This window comes from Aptenodytes patagonicus, chromosome 1 (assembly GCF_965638725.1).
Source record: "Aptenodytes patagonicus chromosome 1, bAptPat1.pri.cur, whole genome shotgun sequence".
Classification (NCBI taxonomy): domain Eukaryota; kingdom Metazoa; phylum Chordata; class Aves; order Sphenisciformes; family Spheniscidae; genus Aptenodytes; species Aptenodytes patagonicus.
In genome coordinates, this window is record NC_134949.1 from 221,288,179 (window position 1) to 221,309,347 (window position 21,169).

Below are 21,169 nucleotides of genomic sequence, written 5' to 3' on the forward strand. Positions count from 1 at the left end.
AGGGACTGCTCGTTTCTACCTCACACGCGTCCTCGGCTGGCCCTGCCTGACACGGCCGCGCTACAGGCAGTGATATAAAGTGCCACTACACTCCCGTGCTGTTAAAAGTCGAGTTAATTTAACGCCTAGCCCCGCCGAGGCGAGCAGGAGCCGCTCCATCCCCTCAGCCAGCGGCCCCTGAGGCGCCGCGCGCCGCTGGGCGCGGGAAGAGCGCTTTTTCAGCAGTGTGGCAGCTCGCCGCTCCCCGGCCAGGGAACGGGGCGCGGGGCTGCTTTACGGCCGGCGTTTCGACCTCCCCGTCCGCGCTTTGCGGCTGCGTGGCGGGGTGGGGGGCGGGGAAGATGTCTGAGCGGGGAGAAGCCCCGGCGGCAGCGTCGGCGTCGGCGGGAGCGGGGGGTGAGATGCCGGCGAAGAAGCAGAAGCTGAGCAGCGACGAGAACAGTAACCCCGGGGACCTGTCCGGCGATGAGAACGTGAGGCCGGGCGGGGGAGAGGCGGCTGGAGCGCGGGGGAGGGGCGGTGAGGCGGGAGCGCGCGCGCGGCGGCCGCGGGGCCTCGCGCCGGGGGCGGGCGGGAGCGCTGAGGCGAGGGGGGCCGCCCGCCCGCCCGCCGGGCCCCGCTGTGAGGGGACCTCCCGGGCCGGCCCCCTCGGGTGTCCCGCGGCCCGAGGTCCCCGTCAGACCCCGCCGGGGCGCGGGCGCATCCCGGGCGGGAGAGGGGATGGAGGTGACGAGGGAGTCAGCCCGCCCGCCTCGGCTCGGTGGCTGCCCCTCGAGGCAGACGGGCCGTTAGAGGGAGGCCTCGGTGGGAGAGACCGGCGTGGGTCTGGGGGAGAGACACTCACTTTTCCTCCACGTGGGTGAGGGAGAATTTGAGGCCCAAACTCTAGGCGGTCTCTGGCTCGAAGTCCGCTTCAAAATGTCACTTTCTTTTTTTTTTTTTTTGCTGCAAAACAGCAAAATTTGCCATCTTTCTTGCAGTTTTGTGTCGTGTGTCATCACTGTCACAGAGTAACACGCAGCATAAATTTATGTGTGCAGCCCTTTGGTGAAGGAGGACTAGGGGGTAGTGCTTATAAGCTGCTGTCAGCAGAAGGCGGCAGCAGGGAATGAGAACTGTAATCTCCAAGTTGGGCTAAAATCTAGTGTTCAGAACAAAAGTAATGTGATTGATACAGAATAGCTTTATACTTGAAAGATAAACTTAATCTAGGGTGTCTAGCAGTCATTTTATGTACTTACTGGAGTAGGGGGTGTTATTTGCGTGTTGCTTTATGTAGTGTGGGTTTTTTTCTGGTTAGAGCACTTATCCAGAAAGTGAGGAATCGGGACCACATCCCCCACAACCTGTGGAAGTGCTGCTTGTGAGACGACAGGCAGGTTCGAGGTGGTCCACACCACTGCTACTGAATTTTTTTACTGCTCAGCAGCATTTGTGAATCCAAGTGTAATTCGGTGACAAAGGCATTCAAGTTTGCTTTGGTGTCCGTTCTAGGCTATCAGTGACCACGGATGTGGGCTGTCTGGTTATTGAAAATGTGACCTGTCCCAATGGTGAAAGGACTGCCTTTTCAAGAGTTTGTTACTGGATTCCACTACTCCTGAAAGACAGAGATTCTGTTTAAAAGTTGGCGTAATAGTGTCGATTTGGAGAAAGGGTGTATTTTGTTCCACAGGTATCCCGGGTGCAAGTTTGTTGGTTATGTGTTGTAGCTGCAGGTACTCACTGTAGTTGCATCATACCAGGTACCTGGTGTTCTTACATTGACAATATCTGACTAGTCCCAAGAAAGCTTCAGTCTGGTAAAGTATTGCAACTCTGGCTATTAAGTGCGCTTGGGAGATGAGAATTTGGCAAGCTCTGAAATTTCTTAGGGTAAAGGAGAAGAAACTGGAAACCATAAAAATTGCTAAACTCAGTTATGCTTATTTGGGGAGGGTTGGCTCCTTTAGGGGTGCAACGTGAATGGAATGACTCCAGGTTTGGGCAGCTCACTTACAGGCTTGTGTGTTGTCTTTCCTCTTTTTTTTTTTCCTTTTGATGTCCTGATCTTCAGAGTGGTTGGGCAACCAAAGACCGGTACACCTCTACTGGCTTCTGATGATACAGATATGAATCTGGGACAAAGAATAAATGTTTGGTGGGAATTGGTGTATTAATGTTTATAGTTGACCTTATTCCCTATTCCTAGTGGAGTTCCTGATGCAGCTTCATATTACACTTAATCTCTTCCAGTGACAGGCTGTTGTCTGCCTCTGTCTCCCTTAGTTCAAATCTAGAAATCACATGGCCTTGAGATGAGTTGTTTTCCCCTGCTGCTCTGATGGAAAGTGAACAGACCTTGCCAGGAAAAAAAAAATGTTGATTTTTAACAAGGTGAACTTACTTATATGGAAGCACAGGGTTGCCCGTTACGATGCAGGTGAAGTTGAAGTGCACTGTGATGGGTGATGCAGAGAACAGAAATGTCCTTTTGAGTAGTGTCCTGCAGTCAGGCTGCGTATGAAATTGTAGTCTCTGTTAATTGTCCAAAGCTGATCTAAAACTGCTCAGTGACTGGGTGGATTGTTTTGCACACCCCTTTTTTCAGTTCTCCTCGTCCTTACCTTAGCTCTGGCTGCTGACAGTTGGAGGGCTAGTTGGATTAGTTAGCTGATCAGACAGCAAGCTAATTTTATTTTTTTTTTTAACTTTAGCTTTTAGTTGAAGCAAATATGTGTAGGAAAGAGCAGGAGGGAGAGGTGGGACTTCCTCTTCTAGTGGCAGTGCTGACTTATTGCAGAACTGTGCTGTGCCTGATGCTGCTGAGGGTGTACAGAAGTCTCTCAGAACGGTTAGATTCTTGGTATAGCTAAGCATAATGTTTTTACACAAACAACCTCTTCCTTCAGTACTTCAGAAGTACTTATTTCATCTATGTCAAAGATGTTTTCTACGGAAAGCGACCACTTTATCTTTAGACATTTTCTTAAGAGCAGCTACCAGTATTCTGAAGAAACTTCACTAGATCACAGTTCACCTCTCTCCCTCTTGGATTAGTCCATGTGACTCATGTTCTGTTTCTGGGGAGGAATGCTATTATGTTAGTAATAGATTTAAATATGTGAATCTAAGTAACACCAAGTCCTAGGAGATCTTCTGTTCTTATGGAGGAGAAGAAGGAAAAGTGAAAAGGCCAAGTGCTGCAAAATTAGTTGAGTTTATACAGCAGTTAATGATATTCTTATTACATTCTAATGTTTTCAGGATGATGCTGTTAGTATTGAAAGCGGTACTAACACCGAACGCCCTGATACACCAACAAACACTCCTAATGCACCGGGAAGAAAAAGCTGGGGGAAAGGAAAATGGAAGTCAAAGAAGTGCAAATATTCCTTCAAATGTGTAAATAGCCTAAAGGTAAGGATGTGTAAGCTTCAACATGGGAATGCTGGGTACCACTTGCTGGCAGTAATGTTAATGTTGACTGTAAGACAGTGTCAGGATAGATGTTTTTAAATATCTGTATGCAATTATGTTCCGTGCTCATTTGGAAAGTACCTTTCTTGGAATAGCTGAAGTTTTGAAGAAAAAGGGTACTGAGAAGTAGGAAACAGTAGGTAGTGCTGCAATTAACCCAATTTTTGTACGGGTTTGCAAAGTTATGTGTGATATATTATAATTATGTATTTCATTGAAGCTGTAGTTGCTTGATATAAAGATAAGAAACTGGATAAACAAATTCAAATAAAACAAAACCTGTGACAACTTGATGCAAAGCACAGAACCTGTACAGATTTTTCTACCTGTTGAAATGTATTTAAAAAAAAAACCAAAAAACCAAAGCAACAACAACCCAACAATCTTGGAGTAGCTTTTTCCTCACACTTACCAGATCAGATATTTTCTGTCCTGTGGCAATTGTCATAAATGCTATATAGTGCAATTTGGTTAATTTATCATAAGCATTGTGATTATGTGTTCGCACCTGATCTAGGTCATGTTTATCTTCCCGCATAACACCTGATGGTATTAAGGGATGTGGATTCATGGTCTTTACTCCCCGTTCTTGTGTTTTAGGGTATTACTGTTTTCTTCTGCACTGGTGACAGACTATGGTGAACTGAATGAATTTTTTTCTTTGATTCTTTTACACTGTCAGGATGTTTTTCTTTTCATTCCCCAGCCTTGTGTGGGGTATTTATGTGGCAAAAGCTGTAAATGTGCCATCTGATTTGATTTTTATAAGATTTCTAAATAAAGGAAAGATTTTGTCTGGAACAAGATGGGAGTTTTGTTAAACTTTATATTTAGCTAACGAGGATGCGTGCAGCTCCATAGCGGGTATTTTCTGCAGAATGACTTTAAGAGGTTTTTGTCATTCCCCCACGCTTCGCTGTTGAGCTGTGCTGATGTAGCTGTTTCTGAACTTTGGCTTCAGACTGCCTCACTGAAATGCTGGGGTAGCTGAGCGGGAGGGGATGAGAGGTTTGGAGCATGGAAGCCTCATAAAGGAGTTTTGCCACTGGAAAATTGTGATACGAAGTTATAATGACAAAAGTATCTGGGAAACAAGTTGATCTTAATTTTTATACTTCAAAAAACACATTATCTCCAGTTCTTTCAGGGTATAGGAGGAAGGGAGGCTCTTTCATTTTCATCTCAGTAGGCAGCTGTTTCTGCGATTCGCACGAATCGCCCCCGCAGGTAGTGCTTTTTGTGGCTTCAAGATATGCTTCAGACACAGGCGCAGGCCTTTCAGCACCCAAACATTTAACAAGTTCTGAGTTTTGCTAAGCATATTTGTTTTCTGTCTGCAGACCAAATATTCCAAAGGGGGTAGTACTTTTCAAGTGCCTTCTGGGAAAACAGAACAATCCCTCACCCCAACTTCAACCCAGGCCCCACTATAGGGTAACCCTATGAAGTTAAGCAATCCCTGACTTCTGTGGATTTGGATCAGGGCCTGGGACCAGATTCCTGTGCAAGTGGAAGCAAGCTGTTCGGGAGTAAATGTAGCGTTTCAGCAAAGTGGGATATTTTTATTATCTTTTTTTCCCCATTTCTCTTTGAACTGAAGTTAATGCTAATAATAACAAATATGCATGTTAATATAAAGACTAGGTAGCAGCCAAATTTGGTAACTCCTTTTTACTTCATGTTTGAGGAAGCCTCTCTCTTCTTTTTCCTGTTCCTCCATACTAATTTTGCAGATACTGTGGAGATAAACTCTAACGATTGAATGTTGTATATGGATTCAGGAAGACACTTGTGACTCTTTGGATATCACATCATATATCCCATAGTTTATATGTCTTTGAACTATGCTGTAAGGTGCATGTACTGAAAATAATGAAAAGTCAACATGATTTAAAGACATGGAGATTAATTCTGATGTTCTTTAGGGATGTATAAATTATGTGTTTTTCCACTTTCCTTCTCTTGCTTTTCCCTCTTATTTTGCTTTTTAATTTTTTTCTTAGGGAAACAAAGAAATACGGCCATTACTGTCTGCTTTGAATGTTAAATAGTTATGATTCAGCCTGAAAAACTCAGTGCTTGCTAAATATGCTTTTTAAACACTACTGTGGAAGTTATTTTGGGTGAAATTTAAGCATCAGGAAAACAAAAATATAACTTGGAAAATGACAGGAAATAAAAAACTGTCCCTTTTTCTTTTTTTTGCTTTTTGCAGTACTAAGTTACTGTAAGGTGTACTGGAAAATCTTTGCTCTCTGTGGGCTGAATGGAAATGTAGTTTATAAATGAGCATATACAGCTAACAGACGCACATCCTCACATACATCCATATATGTTTTGCTTATAAATCTTCCAGCAAAGAACTGTGTGTATTCTGCTTTGATGTGCTCCCTTTAAAACAATGCTATTATTTGCCCTGCCTTTGCTCTTGCTTAGGGAGTGGCTCAGTGGTTGTTAGCAGTCCAGTGTTTTCTCTCAGCTTCTACTTGCTGTCCCCTGAGCTGGGAATCAGTAACCAGCCACATGCAGGATTCTAGCTTGTTGATGTGTAAAGGAGAGGTAACTAAAACCACTGCCAATAATGGCTTGCTTCCACTTCTGGGAACTGGAAATGCATGTGTGGTCAGTTGGTTCCTTGCTGGCAGTGTGGGTGACAGCATATTAAAATGTGTTCATGTAGTTGCAGGTGATTATTTTTTGTGTTGGCATAGTATTTACTTCACTGCCTTCAGTCTAAAAACAGGTCTAGTCTTATTATCTGACTGAACCTGAGTTGGTGTTGAGTGAGTAAGGGCAGAACTAACCACTGATTATTTATTGATTTGTTTTTGTAACAACTGTAGGTCTATTTTCTCCTCCGCCTTCTTTCTCTGGTGCATGACGAACCTGAGTACTTTGGGTTTTGTGCCCTTTATTCATGCCAGGGTCAAGATGTCATTTCACCATCCTACTTTTGGACCAGCATCTGGGTCACTCTTCTGTCTGTACAAAGCAGTGGTCAGATTTGTGTGATATACTTGGCATCTCAGGATAACCATAATGTGCAGCACCTAAAAGTGTAATGTTTTTAAAAATCTGCTTCATTGTTTAGCACTTGGGACAAAAATTGGAGCGGACAAGTATTATCAAAATAGCTATGTGCTGTCTCTGACCAGTGAGGATGATGGTAGTTTAAATGAGTTGAGCATAACTTCTTCAGATATCCTAGTGACTTCTTGCAAGAGCCTCTGCCTGACTCCTTCATCCATTAAACACCAGAAAAACTGTGATATGTACGGTCAGGCTCTTGGAGGTTGTAGCACTCGATGTGAGGAATGTAATGCGGATGATGTAAGTAGTCTAAAGACATTTGTCTCAGAGTAATTTTTCCAGGGAAATAGGTTGTCTTTGGAAAAGCTTACTAAATACTTTAGATATGTACTCAAATACAGAAATATAGGAACAGTATAGTCCTCTGTTTTCTCTCTCTACTTACTACGTATCACCCTAGTCTGGGTCCTACCTAGAAAATCACAAACTTATCACAACTTAGGCTAGCAAAATATTGTATCTTGAGGGGGAAGAACATCTTCCTCTTCACTTTTCTCATTTCACTAAATTTATCAGAAACAGTGCACATGACAGAGAACAAGGTTATTCCAGAAAAACAAGCACAAAACCTGCTAATATATCTCTGTAATAAAGCAGTAAGAATCTGTGCATTTTACCTGTGTTATCTTCATGCAGTATGTCAAAAGCCCTCAGTATTCACCAGCATGGACTCTTTCACACAGAAATTCAAAACCAACTAATTATTAGTGGAATTTTTTTTTTAAGTATTCTGTATTTGAACTCTCAGCCATTCTCTTCGAGACTTAAATACACTCAAAAAATAAGCCTAGAAAGTAAAATTCATGACTTTATTGGACACTAAAAATCATGGCCTTGCGTATGCAATTTTATGGCATACAGTTCTCCTCATTCTTCATTTCTAATTAAACTGTAATGCTTCATAGATGCTGAATACCTGCTTTTTCCTTCTGTCGTGGGGTCACTAATAACCTTGCTTCTTTTCCCTTTGCTAATATCCCATATCCCTCATCACATAAAGCCACTAGTCTGTTCTTTCATGTTATGATGGGTAATACTTCAAGTTAAACTTTGAACAATTCTCTTTAATCTGTATGCAGCTTTGAAAGTTGTTACCTCTCTTTAAGAATTGCAGGAGGGCCTTCATCTCTGAAAGATTTTCTCCTTTCTCTTTCTAGCTCTTCTAGCCATGTCTGTTAATAACAGATACTGCCTTTCTCAGTAAATAATGCTATTTTAAATTCTTCCAGACATCCTTACTTTTCTTTTTCTGAGTAGTGTTGGACTCTCCACCCACACCCCCTCCTCAAATTTATTCTTTGGTTCTTGGATAGGCCAGAGCTGCCAGGGCTAATATTTCTCGTGTTGTCTCTGAAGCACTGCCATTTGAAGGCTGCTTAACAGCCGTCATGAGACACTTCCTTCCTGCCTGCACTGTCCCAGACAGTCCCCTGTGGGGAGGCACTTTAATGAACATTATTCTTACTGAAAACATCCTGTCAGGACAGGCCAAAATACTGTTATCAATTATTAACAAGCACCGCCATATTCATCACAATTCATAAACATATCTGCTTCTCTTTTTTCCTTTATTAAACTGATGTAAGCTGTATAAAAATAATACTTGGCATTTCGCTGGTAACTGTTTGTGAAGGCGATCTGAAAACACTTCATAGACGTGAACTTTGCAGCAGCATTGTAACATGCTGGAGTGAGTTTGTCGTGTCTGTGATAGCGTTGCAAGACTTAACTGTGCTGTAATAGTTAAATGTGGGCCTTCTCCACCCTTATACCAGTATAATTCTTCTCTGTCCTAATAATTCTTCTCTGTGAAGTTGTAAATCCTTGTGTGGAAGTAATTATGACAGTATAAAATGCATATAGATGTGGACTTAGATGCAGAGGTTGCCTTGTTGAAAATGGCAAAACAAAGTAGTAGAGCTGCAAATATAACTCAGGAGTTCTGCCAGCTTCTGGCCATAACTGTGAGACAACTTTTCTTCCCCTTCACTTTTTAAAAGCTTGGGGGGGTGGGGAAGAAAGAGGTGGGGGGTGGAATATTCCTTTAACCGCTCTTAAGACAGCCAAGTTAAAATGTGATGTTATAAAACTGTTCTTTTTAACTGTTCACTATCTGAAATTATACTGGATGTGAACCCAGTAGTTTGAGGAGGAAAACATATCAATTAAACTGTTTACCACCACAGCTGAATTTCACAGAAATAATAGGCCTGTGGGTTTTATTTTTTTTTCTCTAATCTTACTTTACATCTACAGGAGGACCATGGTCAGCCTTTGTTTGGAGTCCAGTTTAACTGGCACAGTAAAGAAGGTGATCCTCTTGTTTTTGCCACTGTAGGCAGCAACAGAGTGAGTAATCTGTTTTTAACCATAAGCTCTTCCCTGTGGTTCCGCTTGCATTTTTTTTTTTTTTCAACCAGTCCCTTTACCTGTGTTTAGTACGGACACAGGATACATCATACAGAAAGCTTTATTTCTGAGGTACGTAGCATCTGTTATCTGGGAGAGTTGCATCCTCTGGATTGTTTTATGAAGTCATGTGTTAGCTATTTGGGAATTAGCCTATATAGTAAAGAAAAAAATCCTTCAGTAATATAAACATGGGATAAGGAAGAGAGGCGCATAAATGTATCTTTGCACTAAAATTACTCTTCATAGATGTTACTGTTTCCAAAAGGTCATATGCTCTAAAACGGGATGGGAAGTGTCTGCAATGATGCCAGGCAGCTCAGTAGCTAAATTAATGGCCTGTGTGGAGTGAATTTATAGGCTTTTTCTGAACAAGGATCTATGTCATTTCAGTCTTGAAAATAACTCCTGAAGTGCATTCTGTGCAAGTGTTGTTTAAGAAGCCTTTCACTTCCAGGTTTGTTCCACCTGGCAGTTACCAAAAGTGCTAAACTAGGATTAAACAAGGTATCAGTGGCTCATTAAAAGACCAAGTCACATTAGAGGTGGCTGCAGTAACTAATTCCAAATAGAGTTTAATCTTACTAAGACAATTCGAATAATAGATTTTAATACAGGGGAAGGACTGCTGACAAGTCCTGGAGTGGTGCTTTACCGAGACCGCTATGAGTGTTCTTTTATCAAACCATTTCCACCTGTTGGAAGCAAACATATGATGGATGAGATCTAAACCACAAAGGCACAGTACCTCCCCCCATCAGGAAGTCAGTACACAGGTGCATGTGATTTCCTTTTGAAATAACACAAGTAAGCAGCAATCTCTCCCACTTTTTTTTTTTCCTCCAGGTTACTTTATATGAATGTCATTCCCAAGGAGAAATCCGTCTGTTGCAGTCGTATGTGGATGCTGATGTATCCTTTTAAGTTAAAAAGCCACTTGTTCGCTTCCTCTATCAAAAATGAAGAGGCTTTGTAGGAAAAAGCATACGAAGGTTTTGTCTGTGATTTAATACTTGCTCATGTGGCACATTCCTTATGTTAGGTCCAAGTCTTACCTCTTTCCCACATCCTAGAGTCCTTCCTATTGAAAAAATACTAAAAATGCAGTCTCGTGGAACACACTATATTAAAATATTTGAAAACTGATTCTCCATCAGTTTAATCTTCCCAACACTTAATATTTGTGTAATGTTTCACATTTGCTGCTTTACAGTAGTCTCAGCTTCCCTGTGAATTGGAACTGGGTTTAAAGCCGAAGAATTATGTTTCATGCTCTGAAGTGGTCATAATTTGTGTTGATCATTTGCAGTACACAAGTCAATAACTTGTGAACTCAGTCTTGATTCGTCCTCATTTTATTCCCAGTCTTCGGATGTTTTGGAGAAAGAGGTTGAAAAGTGATGCCAAAAGAGAGAAGGTGTTCCTTGTATGTTATGGAACAGAAGTGAGGAAACCGGCACCTATAGAAAAGGCGATGTTGCTTATATTTGCAGATGTATAATCAAATATGTATCTTTTTCTTATTGGGTCCAGTAGAGACTCCTGGGCACTTGCATAAAATAGCAACAAGTTTACTTAAAAAAAAAAATCATGTTGTTTAAAAAAACCAAACAAACAAATCTCCTGTTTCTTCTGTGTTCCTTAACGTAAGATGTTGTAGGCAGATGAAAATTTCTATACCTGTGCGTGGACATATGATAGCAATACAAGCCATCCTCTTCTGGCTGTAGCAGGGTCCAGGGGTATCATTAGAATAATTAATCCTATTACAATGCAGTGCATAAAGGTGAGTGCTCAGAACTTCGAGATACAGCTTGCGTTTCAGTAAGGCATGAAACGTATGTCTTCTAAATACATGTAAACATGAGGGGAAATGATAACTTGGTCTCTGAATTCTATCCCAGCACTACGTGGGCCATGGAAATGCAATCAATGAACTGAAATTCCATCCAAGAGATCCAAATCTCCTTTTATCTGTAAGCAAAGGTGAGGAAAAAAAAAAACTTTTGTTTTTGTATAAATCAGGGTACTTTGGATTGGATTTTGGTCTTGAAATGGCCAAAACCTCCGTGAATTTTTTATGAATGGCACTGAACAAGTTTACCTTGAAAGTTGAGAGCAAATCTTGCTCTTTTATGGCTATATATCTTGTACATATTAAATCCATGGCCTACAATAAACATAACTCCACCTGTGGTGCAAAGGGATTGTGAACAGTACTGCTTTTAGGAAAGAAGAAACACGAGCGTTGGGGCGCTTTCCTTCCTAACAGTTGAGTTACATTTTTTTTTCAGTTGTTGAATCATGTTGCCATCTAGTGGGGATGTCTTAAAGTCGCAGACAGCGTTTGCCACCGTGCTCATGGGGAAAACTTCGATTCTCTGTCGCTCAGGAGCAGCTCTGACTTTAACTGGACTTTGTGTAAAAAGCATGTTAGTGCAGGGAGAAGCGAGTTTTTGGTATGGTCTCTTATGGGCTTGTCGAGAATGTCTAAACAGTCACAACTTCCTAATCTTGACTGTTTTATTAAGTAAGGGAATACTTGATCTGCCGCAAGAGCAAGCCTTCAGGAATGCTACAGTTGGAAATGTTCACATAAGGGGACTTTTGGCTTTAGCGAATTTGGTATTACTGATGAAGCTACACAAGAATAGGAGTTGGGAACCTCTCTGGTTCTTGCAACTGTCAAGTTTGTGCTGTGGGTCTGTTAACATTGAATTTCTTGAGTTCTGTATATTTTTTAGGTTCTCTTTTTAGTAACATTTTGACGTCAGCCGTAGTAAAAGTTTTAACGTACAGTCTCTGGACCAGGTACTATCTCCGAGAGGGCATGAGGCGGGAGAATATTGGAGTCTCAGAACTGCTTGGCTGAGAGATGAGTAGAAAAAGAGGAAAATATTTGGGACTGTGTGGCCTTCCAGTTGATGTTGCTGTAATTCAGTGCAGTGTACTTGCGGAATCCGAAAGGGAAATACAGTAGAGGTCCCCATTTCCAAATGGGAAATACAGTAGAGGTTCTTCATTAGAAATGGTTAAAACTTTCTTTAAACAAGTGGCTTAGTTCGATTGACTTTGGAGTACATATTGTTTCTAGAAACAGTTTCTCCCATCGCTAAAGTCTGTGGTTCATAAAGAATAATATTTTAAAGATTAAAAAACCAGAAAATCAAAACTTCTGTGAATGCTGATGTAAGAATAGCTGAAAGGAGTTCTAGCATTTTTTGATATATACAATTATTTTTGAGAGAAGACTGAATAAAAGCATACTTGTCCAAGATTAGGCTCTTCTTTGCTTTTAGGATGATCTAAAGATCGAAGTATATTTTTGTTAGAAGCTGTCCCTAGGGGAGGGGGGTGGGCACACTTTCTCAGTTACAGAATTACTCTAACAATAGTTTAGTTGTAATAGCAATTTTAGTTAACGCAGTTCCGTTGTTTCTTACAAGTGAAGAAGAATTAAGTGCCTTTTTGATGTTTACATGAACACCTGTTATTGAAAGTAGTTAAGCTGAAATATATTATTCATATGTACATATAAAAAGCAGCATGTAATTTTATTTGTTCTTTATAGATCATGCATTGAGACTGTGGAACATCCAGACAGACACGCTGGTTGCAATATTTGGAGGAGTAGAAGGGCACAGGGATGAGGTGTTAAGTGCAGTAAGTGGAAGACTGTGGGGCAGTGATTTAGATTTACAAAGGGTAGTAAGCCTACAATATGCAACTTTTTATCCTCTTGTGCACTGTTTTGCTATTATACCTACTTAAAAAAGCCCTGAAGTGCATAAATACTGTTTTAAGGGGATAGACAAGTTTAAATCTAAGGTGGTTTGATCTGGCCACCTCTCAATATACAGGACAGGTGTTCACTTTCTGTGTCTTTCAGTAGCTAGTTTTCTCACAGTGCAGCCTAGAAGTAAACAAAATAGAGCTCAGTGGGGCTAGAAAGAGTAAAAAGTTTTCATGATGGTCCCACTTTTGAAGTTCTTGAGGTCTTGCCAAGCCAAAGCAGCAAGAACAAATAAGCCTTGAGAGACATGGTAGTGAAGGAAAGAAGTTACTTCAGGTGAGTTATGCTGCTTTTCAGTGGCTGTGAACAGACACTGGTACCCAGCAAATATCAACTAGAATAGCTGACTTTTAATACGCTGCTCTTAAGAACTGTTTCCATTCCTGTTGTGTGACCTGAAAGGTGAGGGGTGCATCTATATGAAACCTGACACTATATTATTCTCTTGTGGTTCTAAATAGTCATCACCCGTGTCGTAGCCCTGGAATTCCGCCAGAGTTGCTCCATAAAACGAAACCTAGGGAATTTACTGAGGGGGGAGCACTAGCAGTAGATTCATTGTCTGTCAGTGCTGTTGAATATGCCTCTCTTTCTTGAGAGAGAGTAAATATAATTATTAAGATACTGTGCTTATTTGCAGTGAGCAGGATTAAGTTACTAGTATTTTTCTATTTGAAATACACAGCTTTATTGCATTCTCTAAGCCAAAAATGCTGTTTTGATGGAATAAAATCTGAGTTGATATAATGCGGCTTAGGCTGTGGGTCCTCAAAATTATTTCATATACATAGGATTATGATCTTCTTGGTGAAAAAATCATGTCCTGTGGGATGGATCACTCTCTAAAACTCTGGAGAATTAATTCCAAGAGAATGATAAATGCCATCAAAGAGTCTTATGAGTACAACCCAAATAAAACCAACAGGTACGTAGTCTTCATCTTCTTGGCTGTCTTTGCAAAACATGAATATTCTCATCAATGGCCCAGGTTAATTCCTATCCAAATTGGGACTTCTTGAGGATAGTGAGTGACCTGGGGTTTGTGCTGGATATGGAATCTCTCTAGAAGATGTGTCTTATTGATGTTTGCTTCAGTAGAATTTTATTGAATTCAGATTTAAAGTCCTGACACACTTATTTTTAAATATCTTAATTGTTTCTTATCTGCTTGACTAGAAAATGTCTGGAATTATTCTCTCTCTCATTCTTAATTAAAGCTTGTATTTCACTGTGTTTCAAGATGTCAATGGCTTTTCTTTCTCTCACCTCAAAATTTCTAGGAAGGAATTAAATACAGCAAATAGTTTTATATTGGGTATTTATTGCTAATTATTGTATCTGTTATCTGACTTTGGGGCGGGGAGAAAACTGTTTATGTAGTAATAACCTTAATTTTCATCATTCTCTGATCTGACCTCAGATATGAGCAAATTGTCAAGTAAACATAGCAATTAGATACGTGATAGATAAATCCTCCTTTATTAAGTTCATCAACTTTTTAGTCTTAACTTCCAGTTAAACTATTGAGAGAATTGAAGAGTCTAAAATACGCTGAACATGTTCAGCAATGAGACTAGCTGTGAAAATACTCTCGCTTTTTTTGGTAATGTTACCAAATATTAAATGATGCTTTTTTAGCGTGCTTTTTTTTTAAATTAAGGTTTTTTTTTTTCCTAGTGTGCTTTTCTATTTAACAATTTAGATGTTGCAGAAGCAGCATCAGGAAAACTGAGCTTTAATTAGTTCTTGAAGTATCTGTCAATGGAAGCTGTATTCAGCATCTGAAGGAGTGGTTTTGTTTAGCACTGTCTCTGCACAGTCTTGTACAGTGGGAAACGCTATTTCATTAGGAATGAGGATGAAAACAGGGACTGTTCCCATTATTTAAAAAAACCCCAACAAACAACAAAACAACATACAAAATCGACTTTGTTATAAAACTGTTAAAACAACAAAAAAGACAGGCTTGTCCTTTTAACATTGAGATATCTTAAAACTGGTCATTAAAAATTAGACTTGTGCGTCTGTGTTTCTCTGAACCTCACTTGGCAATTTTCTCCATAGGCCTTTTATTTCCCAGAAAATTCACTTTCCTGACTTTTCTACAAGAGACATACATAGAAACTATGTTGACTGTGTACGATGGTTGGGAGATCTAATTCTTTCCAAGGTAAAGTGGCAGCTATTTCAGCTGTATTACTCATATTTGCTTTTGAGGATCTTAAACAGTGGAAGTTTTACTAGAATTGGGGTTGTAGGTTAACTTAGTTAGCTAGGTCAAATGATTTTATGCAGTGTATTGTGAATTTTGTCAGCTGTCGGGATGTGTGGATAAGCAGCTTGTACTTAAAATAAAATTATTACTACAGCTGTACCTCTGCTAAAAGTACAGGGATTGGTAGAGAATACAGAAAGAGAATATATAGATACTGATAAGGGGTCTTGCCGCTAAAGGTAGAAATGAGGGTTCCCATAATGAACTAACTTTGATTTGTGTTTGTTGTGTCCACCACCATTTACTTGCAGATACTAAACTAAGCAGTCTTATTGCCTCTTTGCCAGAAATTGTTGCATGCACGGTCCTGTTGGTTGAAGGGATTGGGTGAACAATCCTCAAGTCTAGGTTAATTTAAACTGCTCATGAAAGTGTGTTTGAGCATATCTGGTTGACTTCCTCTGAAGTGGGTGAGGGAGGGCTCCCGCAGTCCTGTTACCTGGCAAAGCTGTGAGGGCAGCAGGCTCCTAGCAACGGGCAGTGACATATTATTGGTGATGTGGCTGTGATCTAAGGACAGAGGTGAGATTTTCAGTTTTATGGTTATTTTTAATGTAGTTGGGGAAGCTGTGAGATGAAGTGTTTGGTTATAATTATAGTTAGACTGAATGTGCAGTATAAATTGTAAATATAGGTGATTTTTTTTTTTTTTTCACTCTTTCCCCCCAGTCTTGTGAAAATGCCATTGTGTGCTGGAAACCTGGCAAAATGGAAGATGATATAGATAAAATCAAGCCCAGTGAGTCAAATGTGACCATACTTGGGAGATTTGATTACAGCCAGTGTGATATATGGTACATGAGGTTTTCAATGGATTTCTGGCAAAAGGTATGTGTGAGCTTTGACTTTGCTGTATTTGAAGGTGTGTAGCTTTTCATTGATTCCATATTTAAGGACATGGGAAGTCTTGGCTCATGTGATGTGATGTTTGAGAAGCAGAATGATTTACTGCAAGGGGCTTTCTATGAAACTGGAGGAGCTTGAGTTTTCATTCTGGGTACTGCCTGATGGAAAAACTTCCACCAAAGATATATTTATTTTCCACTAAAGATATGTTTACTGGTATCTTCCTCCCCCATCTGCAGCGGTGGATAATAAAGTTGGAGAAAGGAGGCAAATTTTTATAGCATTTCTAGCCCCTCCAACAAACTCATTGAGTCATTCATGTTCAAACATTCACATGCAATTTATCAGCTATAGAGCCTTTTATAAAGATATTCCGTCTTCCATTCTTTGAGATAGTATTTTAAAACTTCTGTATCCTCTGCTTTCCTTTAAAGATGCTTGCTCTCGGCAATCAGGTTGGCAAACTTTATGTTTGGGATTTAGAAATAGAGGATCCTCATAAAGCCAAGTGAGTACTTAACTTTTTTAAATTTTATTGTTGTTAAGACAGGGAGTTGGGGTACTTTCCTTTTTCCTTTACTGATAACTACAGAAATTTTTTAACAGTAGTACTGTTAAACTTTCCATTTTAACTACTAGGTACATAGACATCCTGAGCCCCTGAAGGTTAACATTTATTATTTTTTACTGATTTATTATTTATATTACAGCAGTGCCAAGAGGCCCCAATCAGATTGTGCTGGGCACTGTATGTCGATACAGTAAAAGGCAATTTGTTCCTCAAAGAGCTTATAAACTAATTAGGTGGAAAATTTACAAAGCAATTAAGAGATGTGCTAGGTGGGTGTAGCTCATGGCAAAGGAGAAATAGGTCAAAGGACTAGAGTAATGAGAGTATAAAGGTTAGCTATGAGCATAATGTGGAGAAAACAGTATGGCTTTCCAATTCCTCACCTGTGTGGCCAGGAAATTTTACAGCATGTCTTTTTAATATATGTATAACCATACAAATGCATATAATATTTTTATTTTTATATATATAAAATAATATATACATTATGTGTATAAAATGTATATACACTATGTATATAAATAATATATGATTATATTTGTATATACACTATATAATAAATTATAATTATATATTTGATATAAAAATATAATCTATATAAATATGTGTGTGTGTGTACATATATATATATATATAAACATACGAAGTTCCTGAAAATGCTGCAGTCGTTAATCACCCAATTACGGTATTTTATTCCTAACCACTGGGAAAGAACATTGATGATGAAGTCCTAAATAATGTGATTCAATAAGTCAGTGCTTCAGTGAAAATTGGGTGGATGAGAAATGGCAGTGAGTGAACAGGAAACTACTGCTTTCCCAAGACCATGTTTGGAATACAAAATACACCATGAAGGGCATAATCCTGTTGTCCTTCAGTTCCTCCTAGGTCACATAAGTAAGAGGCTGGTGAAACAGCGCTCCATAATGTAGTAGCAAGTCCCAATTTAACATTGCAGCTGAATAATTTTCTTTTATTTATAGGTGTACGACTCTTACTCATCCTAAATGTGTTGCTGCCATTCGACAAACCAGTTTTAGCAGGGATAGTAGTATCCTTATAGCTGTGTGTGATGATGCCAGTATCTGGCGCTGGGACAGACTACGATAAATTACTTTTTCTTAATTCAAAGTAGAAAATATATTTTCAAATTATAATATAGTCTGTTAACTCGCTAGTACGGTAGATGCATTTAGTGTAGACTTTCTCGAAGGTTCGGCAGGCTGGAGCTGAACTTAGTGATGTTTACATTCTGTGTATTGTTCTGCTTGAAATTGCTGCTTTTAATAAAAAGAAGTATTTTTGTAAAGTTTTCTGAATTGTCCATTTTAATTATTTCCCACAGTGAGTTTTCACTTACAGCCTATGAAATAGCTTTGTGTACCGCTATCACATAAATACATAGTCACTTGCTAGAAATGTGGTATGTCTATGCTTGCAGCTGTATTTGTGCCTTTTTGACTGAAAACCTAATGAAGCTATTGAATATTATGCAGGGACCACACAAGGAAATACTACACTTAGGAATATAGTAGAAATAAATGCTAAATCACTGCTAAAAATATTTTTAACTCATTCCTTTAGTTACACATTGAAATTGATTAAGTTTTAATAATCTCAACTCGGGATGTGCTTTTCACCATTTCTGTTACTGACTAGGGGAAAAAGCTTTACTAGCTTTTTTGTTTTGGTGGATCGCATTGCTCTACTGTTTGGATTGTGGCTGTTTAGTTACTGCGATTATCTTAAATCAAAGTTAGTTATTGGAAATATATTTTAATTGCCTCTAATGTCAGTATACCCAAATAGCCTCATCAATGTTTTACTTGCCCTAGGAATAATGAATTCTAAAATCAATACTATTTCATATGGGTTTAAAATATGTACAATTAATAAAAATGAAAGGGGGGGAAATGGATAAGATGGCAGACATCATTAACAGTGATAATCTGTGTTCAAAACACTTGTGTATATCTTGTCAGGGTATAGTTGAGATGTTAGTGTTTGTATTCTGGAAGTGGTCCGAGACATTGCACAATAGCTGTGTGTACCTAAATGAGGAAGAAGGTTGTTAACATTACTGAAGCTGAACCATTTACGTACTTTTTTTCCCTCCCGTGCTCTTCTTATCCTTCACCATAACACAGTACTTGAAAAGAATGTATTAGGATATTATATAAATACAAGTACACTATCATTGGCAACATAATAGTGCTTTTTTGATCAGTAGATTAAGTTAAGTAGTCCTGTCTGCTACTGACTTCTTAAGTGCGTATCTGACTTTTATCTTTCAGGATATTGCTTTTTCCTGTTTGTTACAGTTTGGGAAGCTTGTAAATGCTCTGTTTGGATAAACTACCTGTTCAGTTTGAAGTAATATGACTAAGCCAGTTCTGATTTGTGTCCTTGGGAGCCTGTAAAAAATGAAATCCAGAGCTGGCAAGTAGTTTACAAGTCTTACTCTATAATGTATTATTTTGTTTCTCTCTCCCCCCCCCCCTTTTTTTTTTCTTTTTTAAATCCTTGTCCTTACTACTGGGGAGGCGCGGTAGTACCACTGTAGCACAAGTCTGTCCAAAACTAGTGTTCAATTGAGTTGGATTCTGGACCTTCTCTTTCTTGCGCAAGCCAAGTGGCCAGCATGCTCATTCTCTGAAGGAGTGCCCTTGGCTGGCTGGTCATGGGGACATGATCAGGAAGCCAAGTGTAAAACCACAGAGTCCGGCAGAACCAGGTACAAGCCTGAGCGCTGGAGGGAGGAGACTGAAATACCTGCAGAGTTGAACACAAATTAGCTGAAGAGGGAGAGGAGGACAGGTGAGACTGGAGCTTGGAGCCAGTTTGTAAGCTCTAGTTCTACTGCATCTACAGAACCGCTGGCACTGTATGAACCAGCATTTATGCAACAGTGATGGCCTGTATACCTCATAGTTCATTCTGTGGGAAGTATGTGGGGTTGGCAGAGTCTGAAAAATTGTGGGGGCGGGGATGCAGTTGGGAGAGAACTCCAGAAAGGCAGTGGGAGTGCTCAGGCTTCCTACAGCCTTCAAGGAAACTGCTTTGATCAGATGAGCTAAACTACATTGAGAACACTTGGGTTGGAGGCTGGTACCATTTAGGCTTTGCAAGTGCTTTACAGTAGCATGCCATTAGACTAGGTCTTCTGTGTTTTCCCACATCCAGAGTTGAGAGTGAAATGGGATACAAAAGCTGTAGGGATTTTTCAGCCATGGTTGTTTCTTTGGTATGTTAGTGGTATGTTCTGACAAATGAGCTGCTCTGTTTCTGAGAGGAAGGAAAGGAAGGGTGGTGCTTGACTAGAGAGAGGAATAACACAGTTAGGGTCAGCTTTAACTTGTGTATTAACTTATGAACATGCTGAAGACTGTTCTCTTAAAATACAGACAAATGTTCCAGCAGGTTTGCTCTGAGAAACCTGGATGGAGCTGAAATCAGATTCAAGGTGTTAATGAAGGGAAGAACTAGAGAATGTGAACTTGCAAAAGTAGAGCTGGAGCAAATGGAAGAGACGAAATTCTCTTTTATGCAGTTAACTCCATCTGTTTTTAGGATATAAAACCAAGTCAGTATTGGAGTAAATAATATCTTGAATATAGACCACAAGGGAACAAAGTCCTTTTCCACATTCAGAGCCATAAAGCTCAAGTGAACCTAGAGGTTGTGTATTTATTTGATTGGGGTGTTTTCTTCTTAGAGTTGCCTAGTTCTAGACTAAAAAAGGGGAAAAAAATCAAATTATTTTTATTGTGCATCTTCTGGAAGATACAGAGCTAGTAGAGTAATAATTTAAAGAGTTTAATATTCTCCAAAACCTTTTAATACATACTTTTGTGTAACATACCTTGAGACCTCCAGTACCTAATTTTTTCAGCAAAAGAAGTGTGGTTTGACCTTAGTATTGGAGAAACCTACCGAAAAGATCCTGAAAGCCATTAACATGTGTGTTCTTCCCCATTGGTCTAGCAAGCCACCTGTAGTTCTGTTCTTTGACAAATTCTGTAATTGGCTCCTTCTGTTTCCCATCTCAGCAAAAGACAGATGAGGGAGAGGTAACATCAGGCTCTGCCTGGCTCCAATTCTCCTGATTGATTGTTGTAGTACAGCCAGGAAACTCTTTCAGGAGGCTGCATGTGTTACAGCTGTCTGTTCTGTATGAACTCTGTGTGAAGAGTACAGTAAAGTTTGAAAGTCACCGTTTCCTTCAACAATTGCACACTGAGTATCTCTCTGAAGAGATTCATCCCTTCATAAAAAAATAAGCTCGAGAAAAGAGGCACTTATAAGTCCTTGTCTTTCTCCACCAACTTTCAGAGACTTAAAAATTGGCTAAATGATTGGCTTGGACTACAATCCTAATTTTTAGGCAGAGACTTTTCCCAGAGTCAGCAAGAAAGTCTGTAGCACAGCTGGAAGTAGAAAACAGGTTCCTGATTGTGAAATCAGTGGTTCAGTTAGAAGGGTCTCTCTTCCTCGGAGATTAAGGTCCTGTTTGCTGAGGTTTTACTCCATCTGGTGGTGGCTGAATAAAACAAACTGTTACCACAATGTAATTTTAAATCAGGTTTTTCTTGAGGCTTCTAATTCTAAGCCAAAGAATTTCATGCAAATGCGGATTGAATTTGCCCTTCCTCATGTAAGTAGGAGTGCATGTTTTCTTTGGTGTGTTTCATGCTCTCCTGGGTTTTCTTCACTGCTGATTATGTTG

At 39.8% G+C, this 21,169-nt stretch overlaps 1 protein-coding gene across 3 annotated transcripts; it reads left to right on the forward strand.

Moving 5' to 3' along the window:
* The first annotated feature begins 341 nt into the window (after nt 1–341).
* On the forward strand, nt 342–18,895 carry EED (embryonic ectoderm development). 3 transcript variants are annotated; one of them, XM_076328422.1, is made up of 12 exons: nt 342–473; nt 3,247–3,399; nt 8,806–8,898; nt 9,805–9,870; nt 10,619–10,744; nt 10,863–10,944; nt 12,530–12,663; nt 13,543–13,676; nt 14,816–14,921; nt 15,696–15,854; nt 16,307–16,380; nt 17,427–17,756. In XM_076328422.1, the coding sequence occupies exons 1-12, from the start codon at nt 342–344 to the stop codon at nt 17,551–17,553; spliced, it is 1,386 nt and encodes a 461-aa protein (XP_076184537.1). In that variant the 3' UTR covers nt 17,554–17,756. The 3 variants fall into 3 exon arrangements, with proteins under 3 accessions (XP_076184537.1, XP_076184535.1, XP_076184536.1); XM_076328420.1 differs by having other exon boundaries at nt 12,530–12,621; XM_076328421.1 differs by lacking the exon at nt 17,427–17,756 and adding an exon at nt 18,738–18,895 and having other exon boundaries at nt 373–473; nt 12,530–12,621.
* Nucleotides 18,896–21,169: the final 2,274 nt, after the last annotated feature.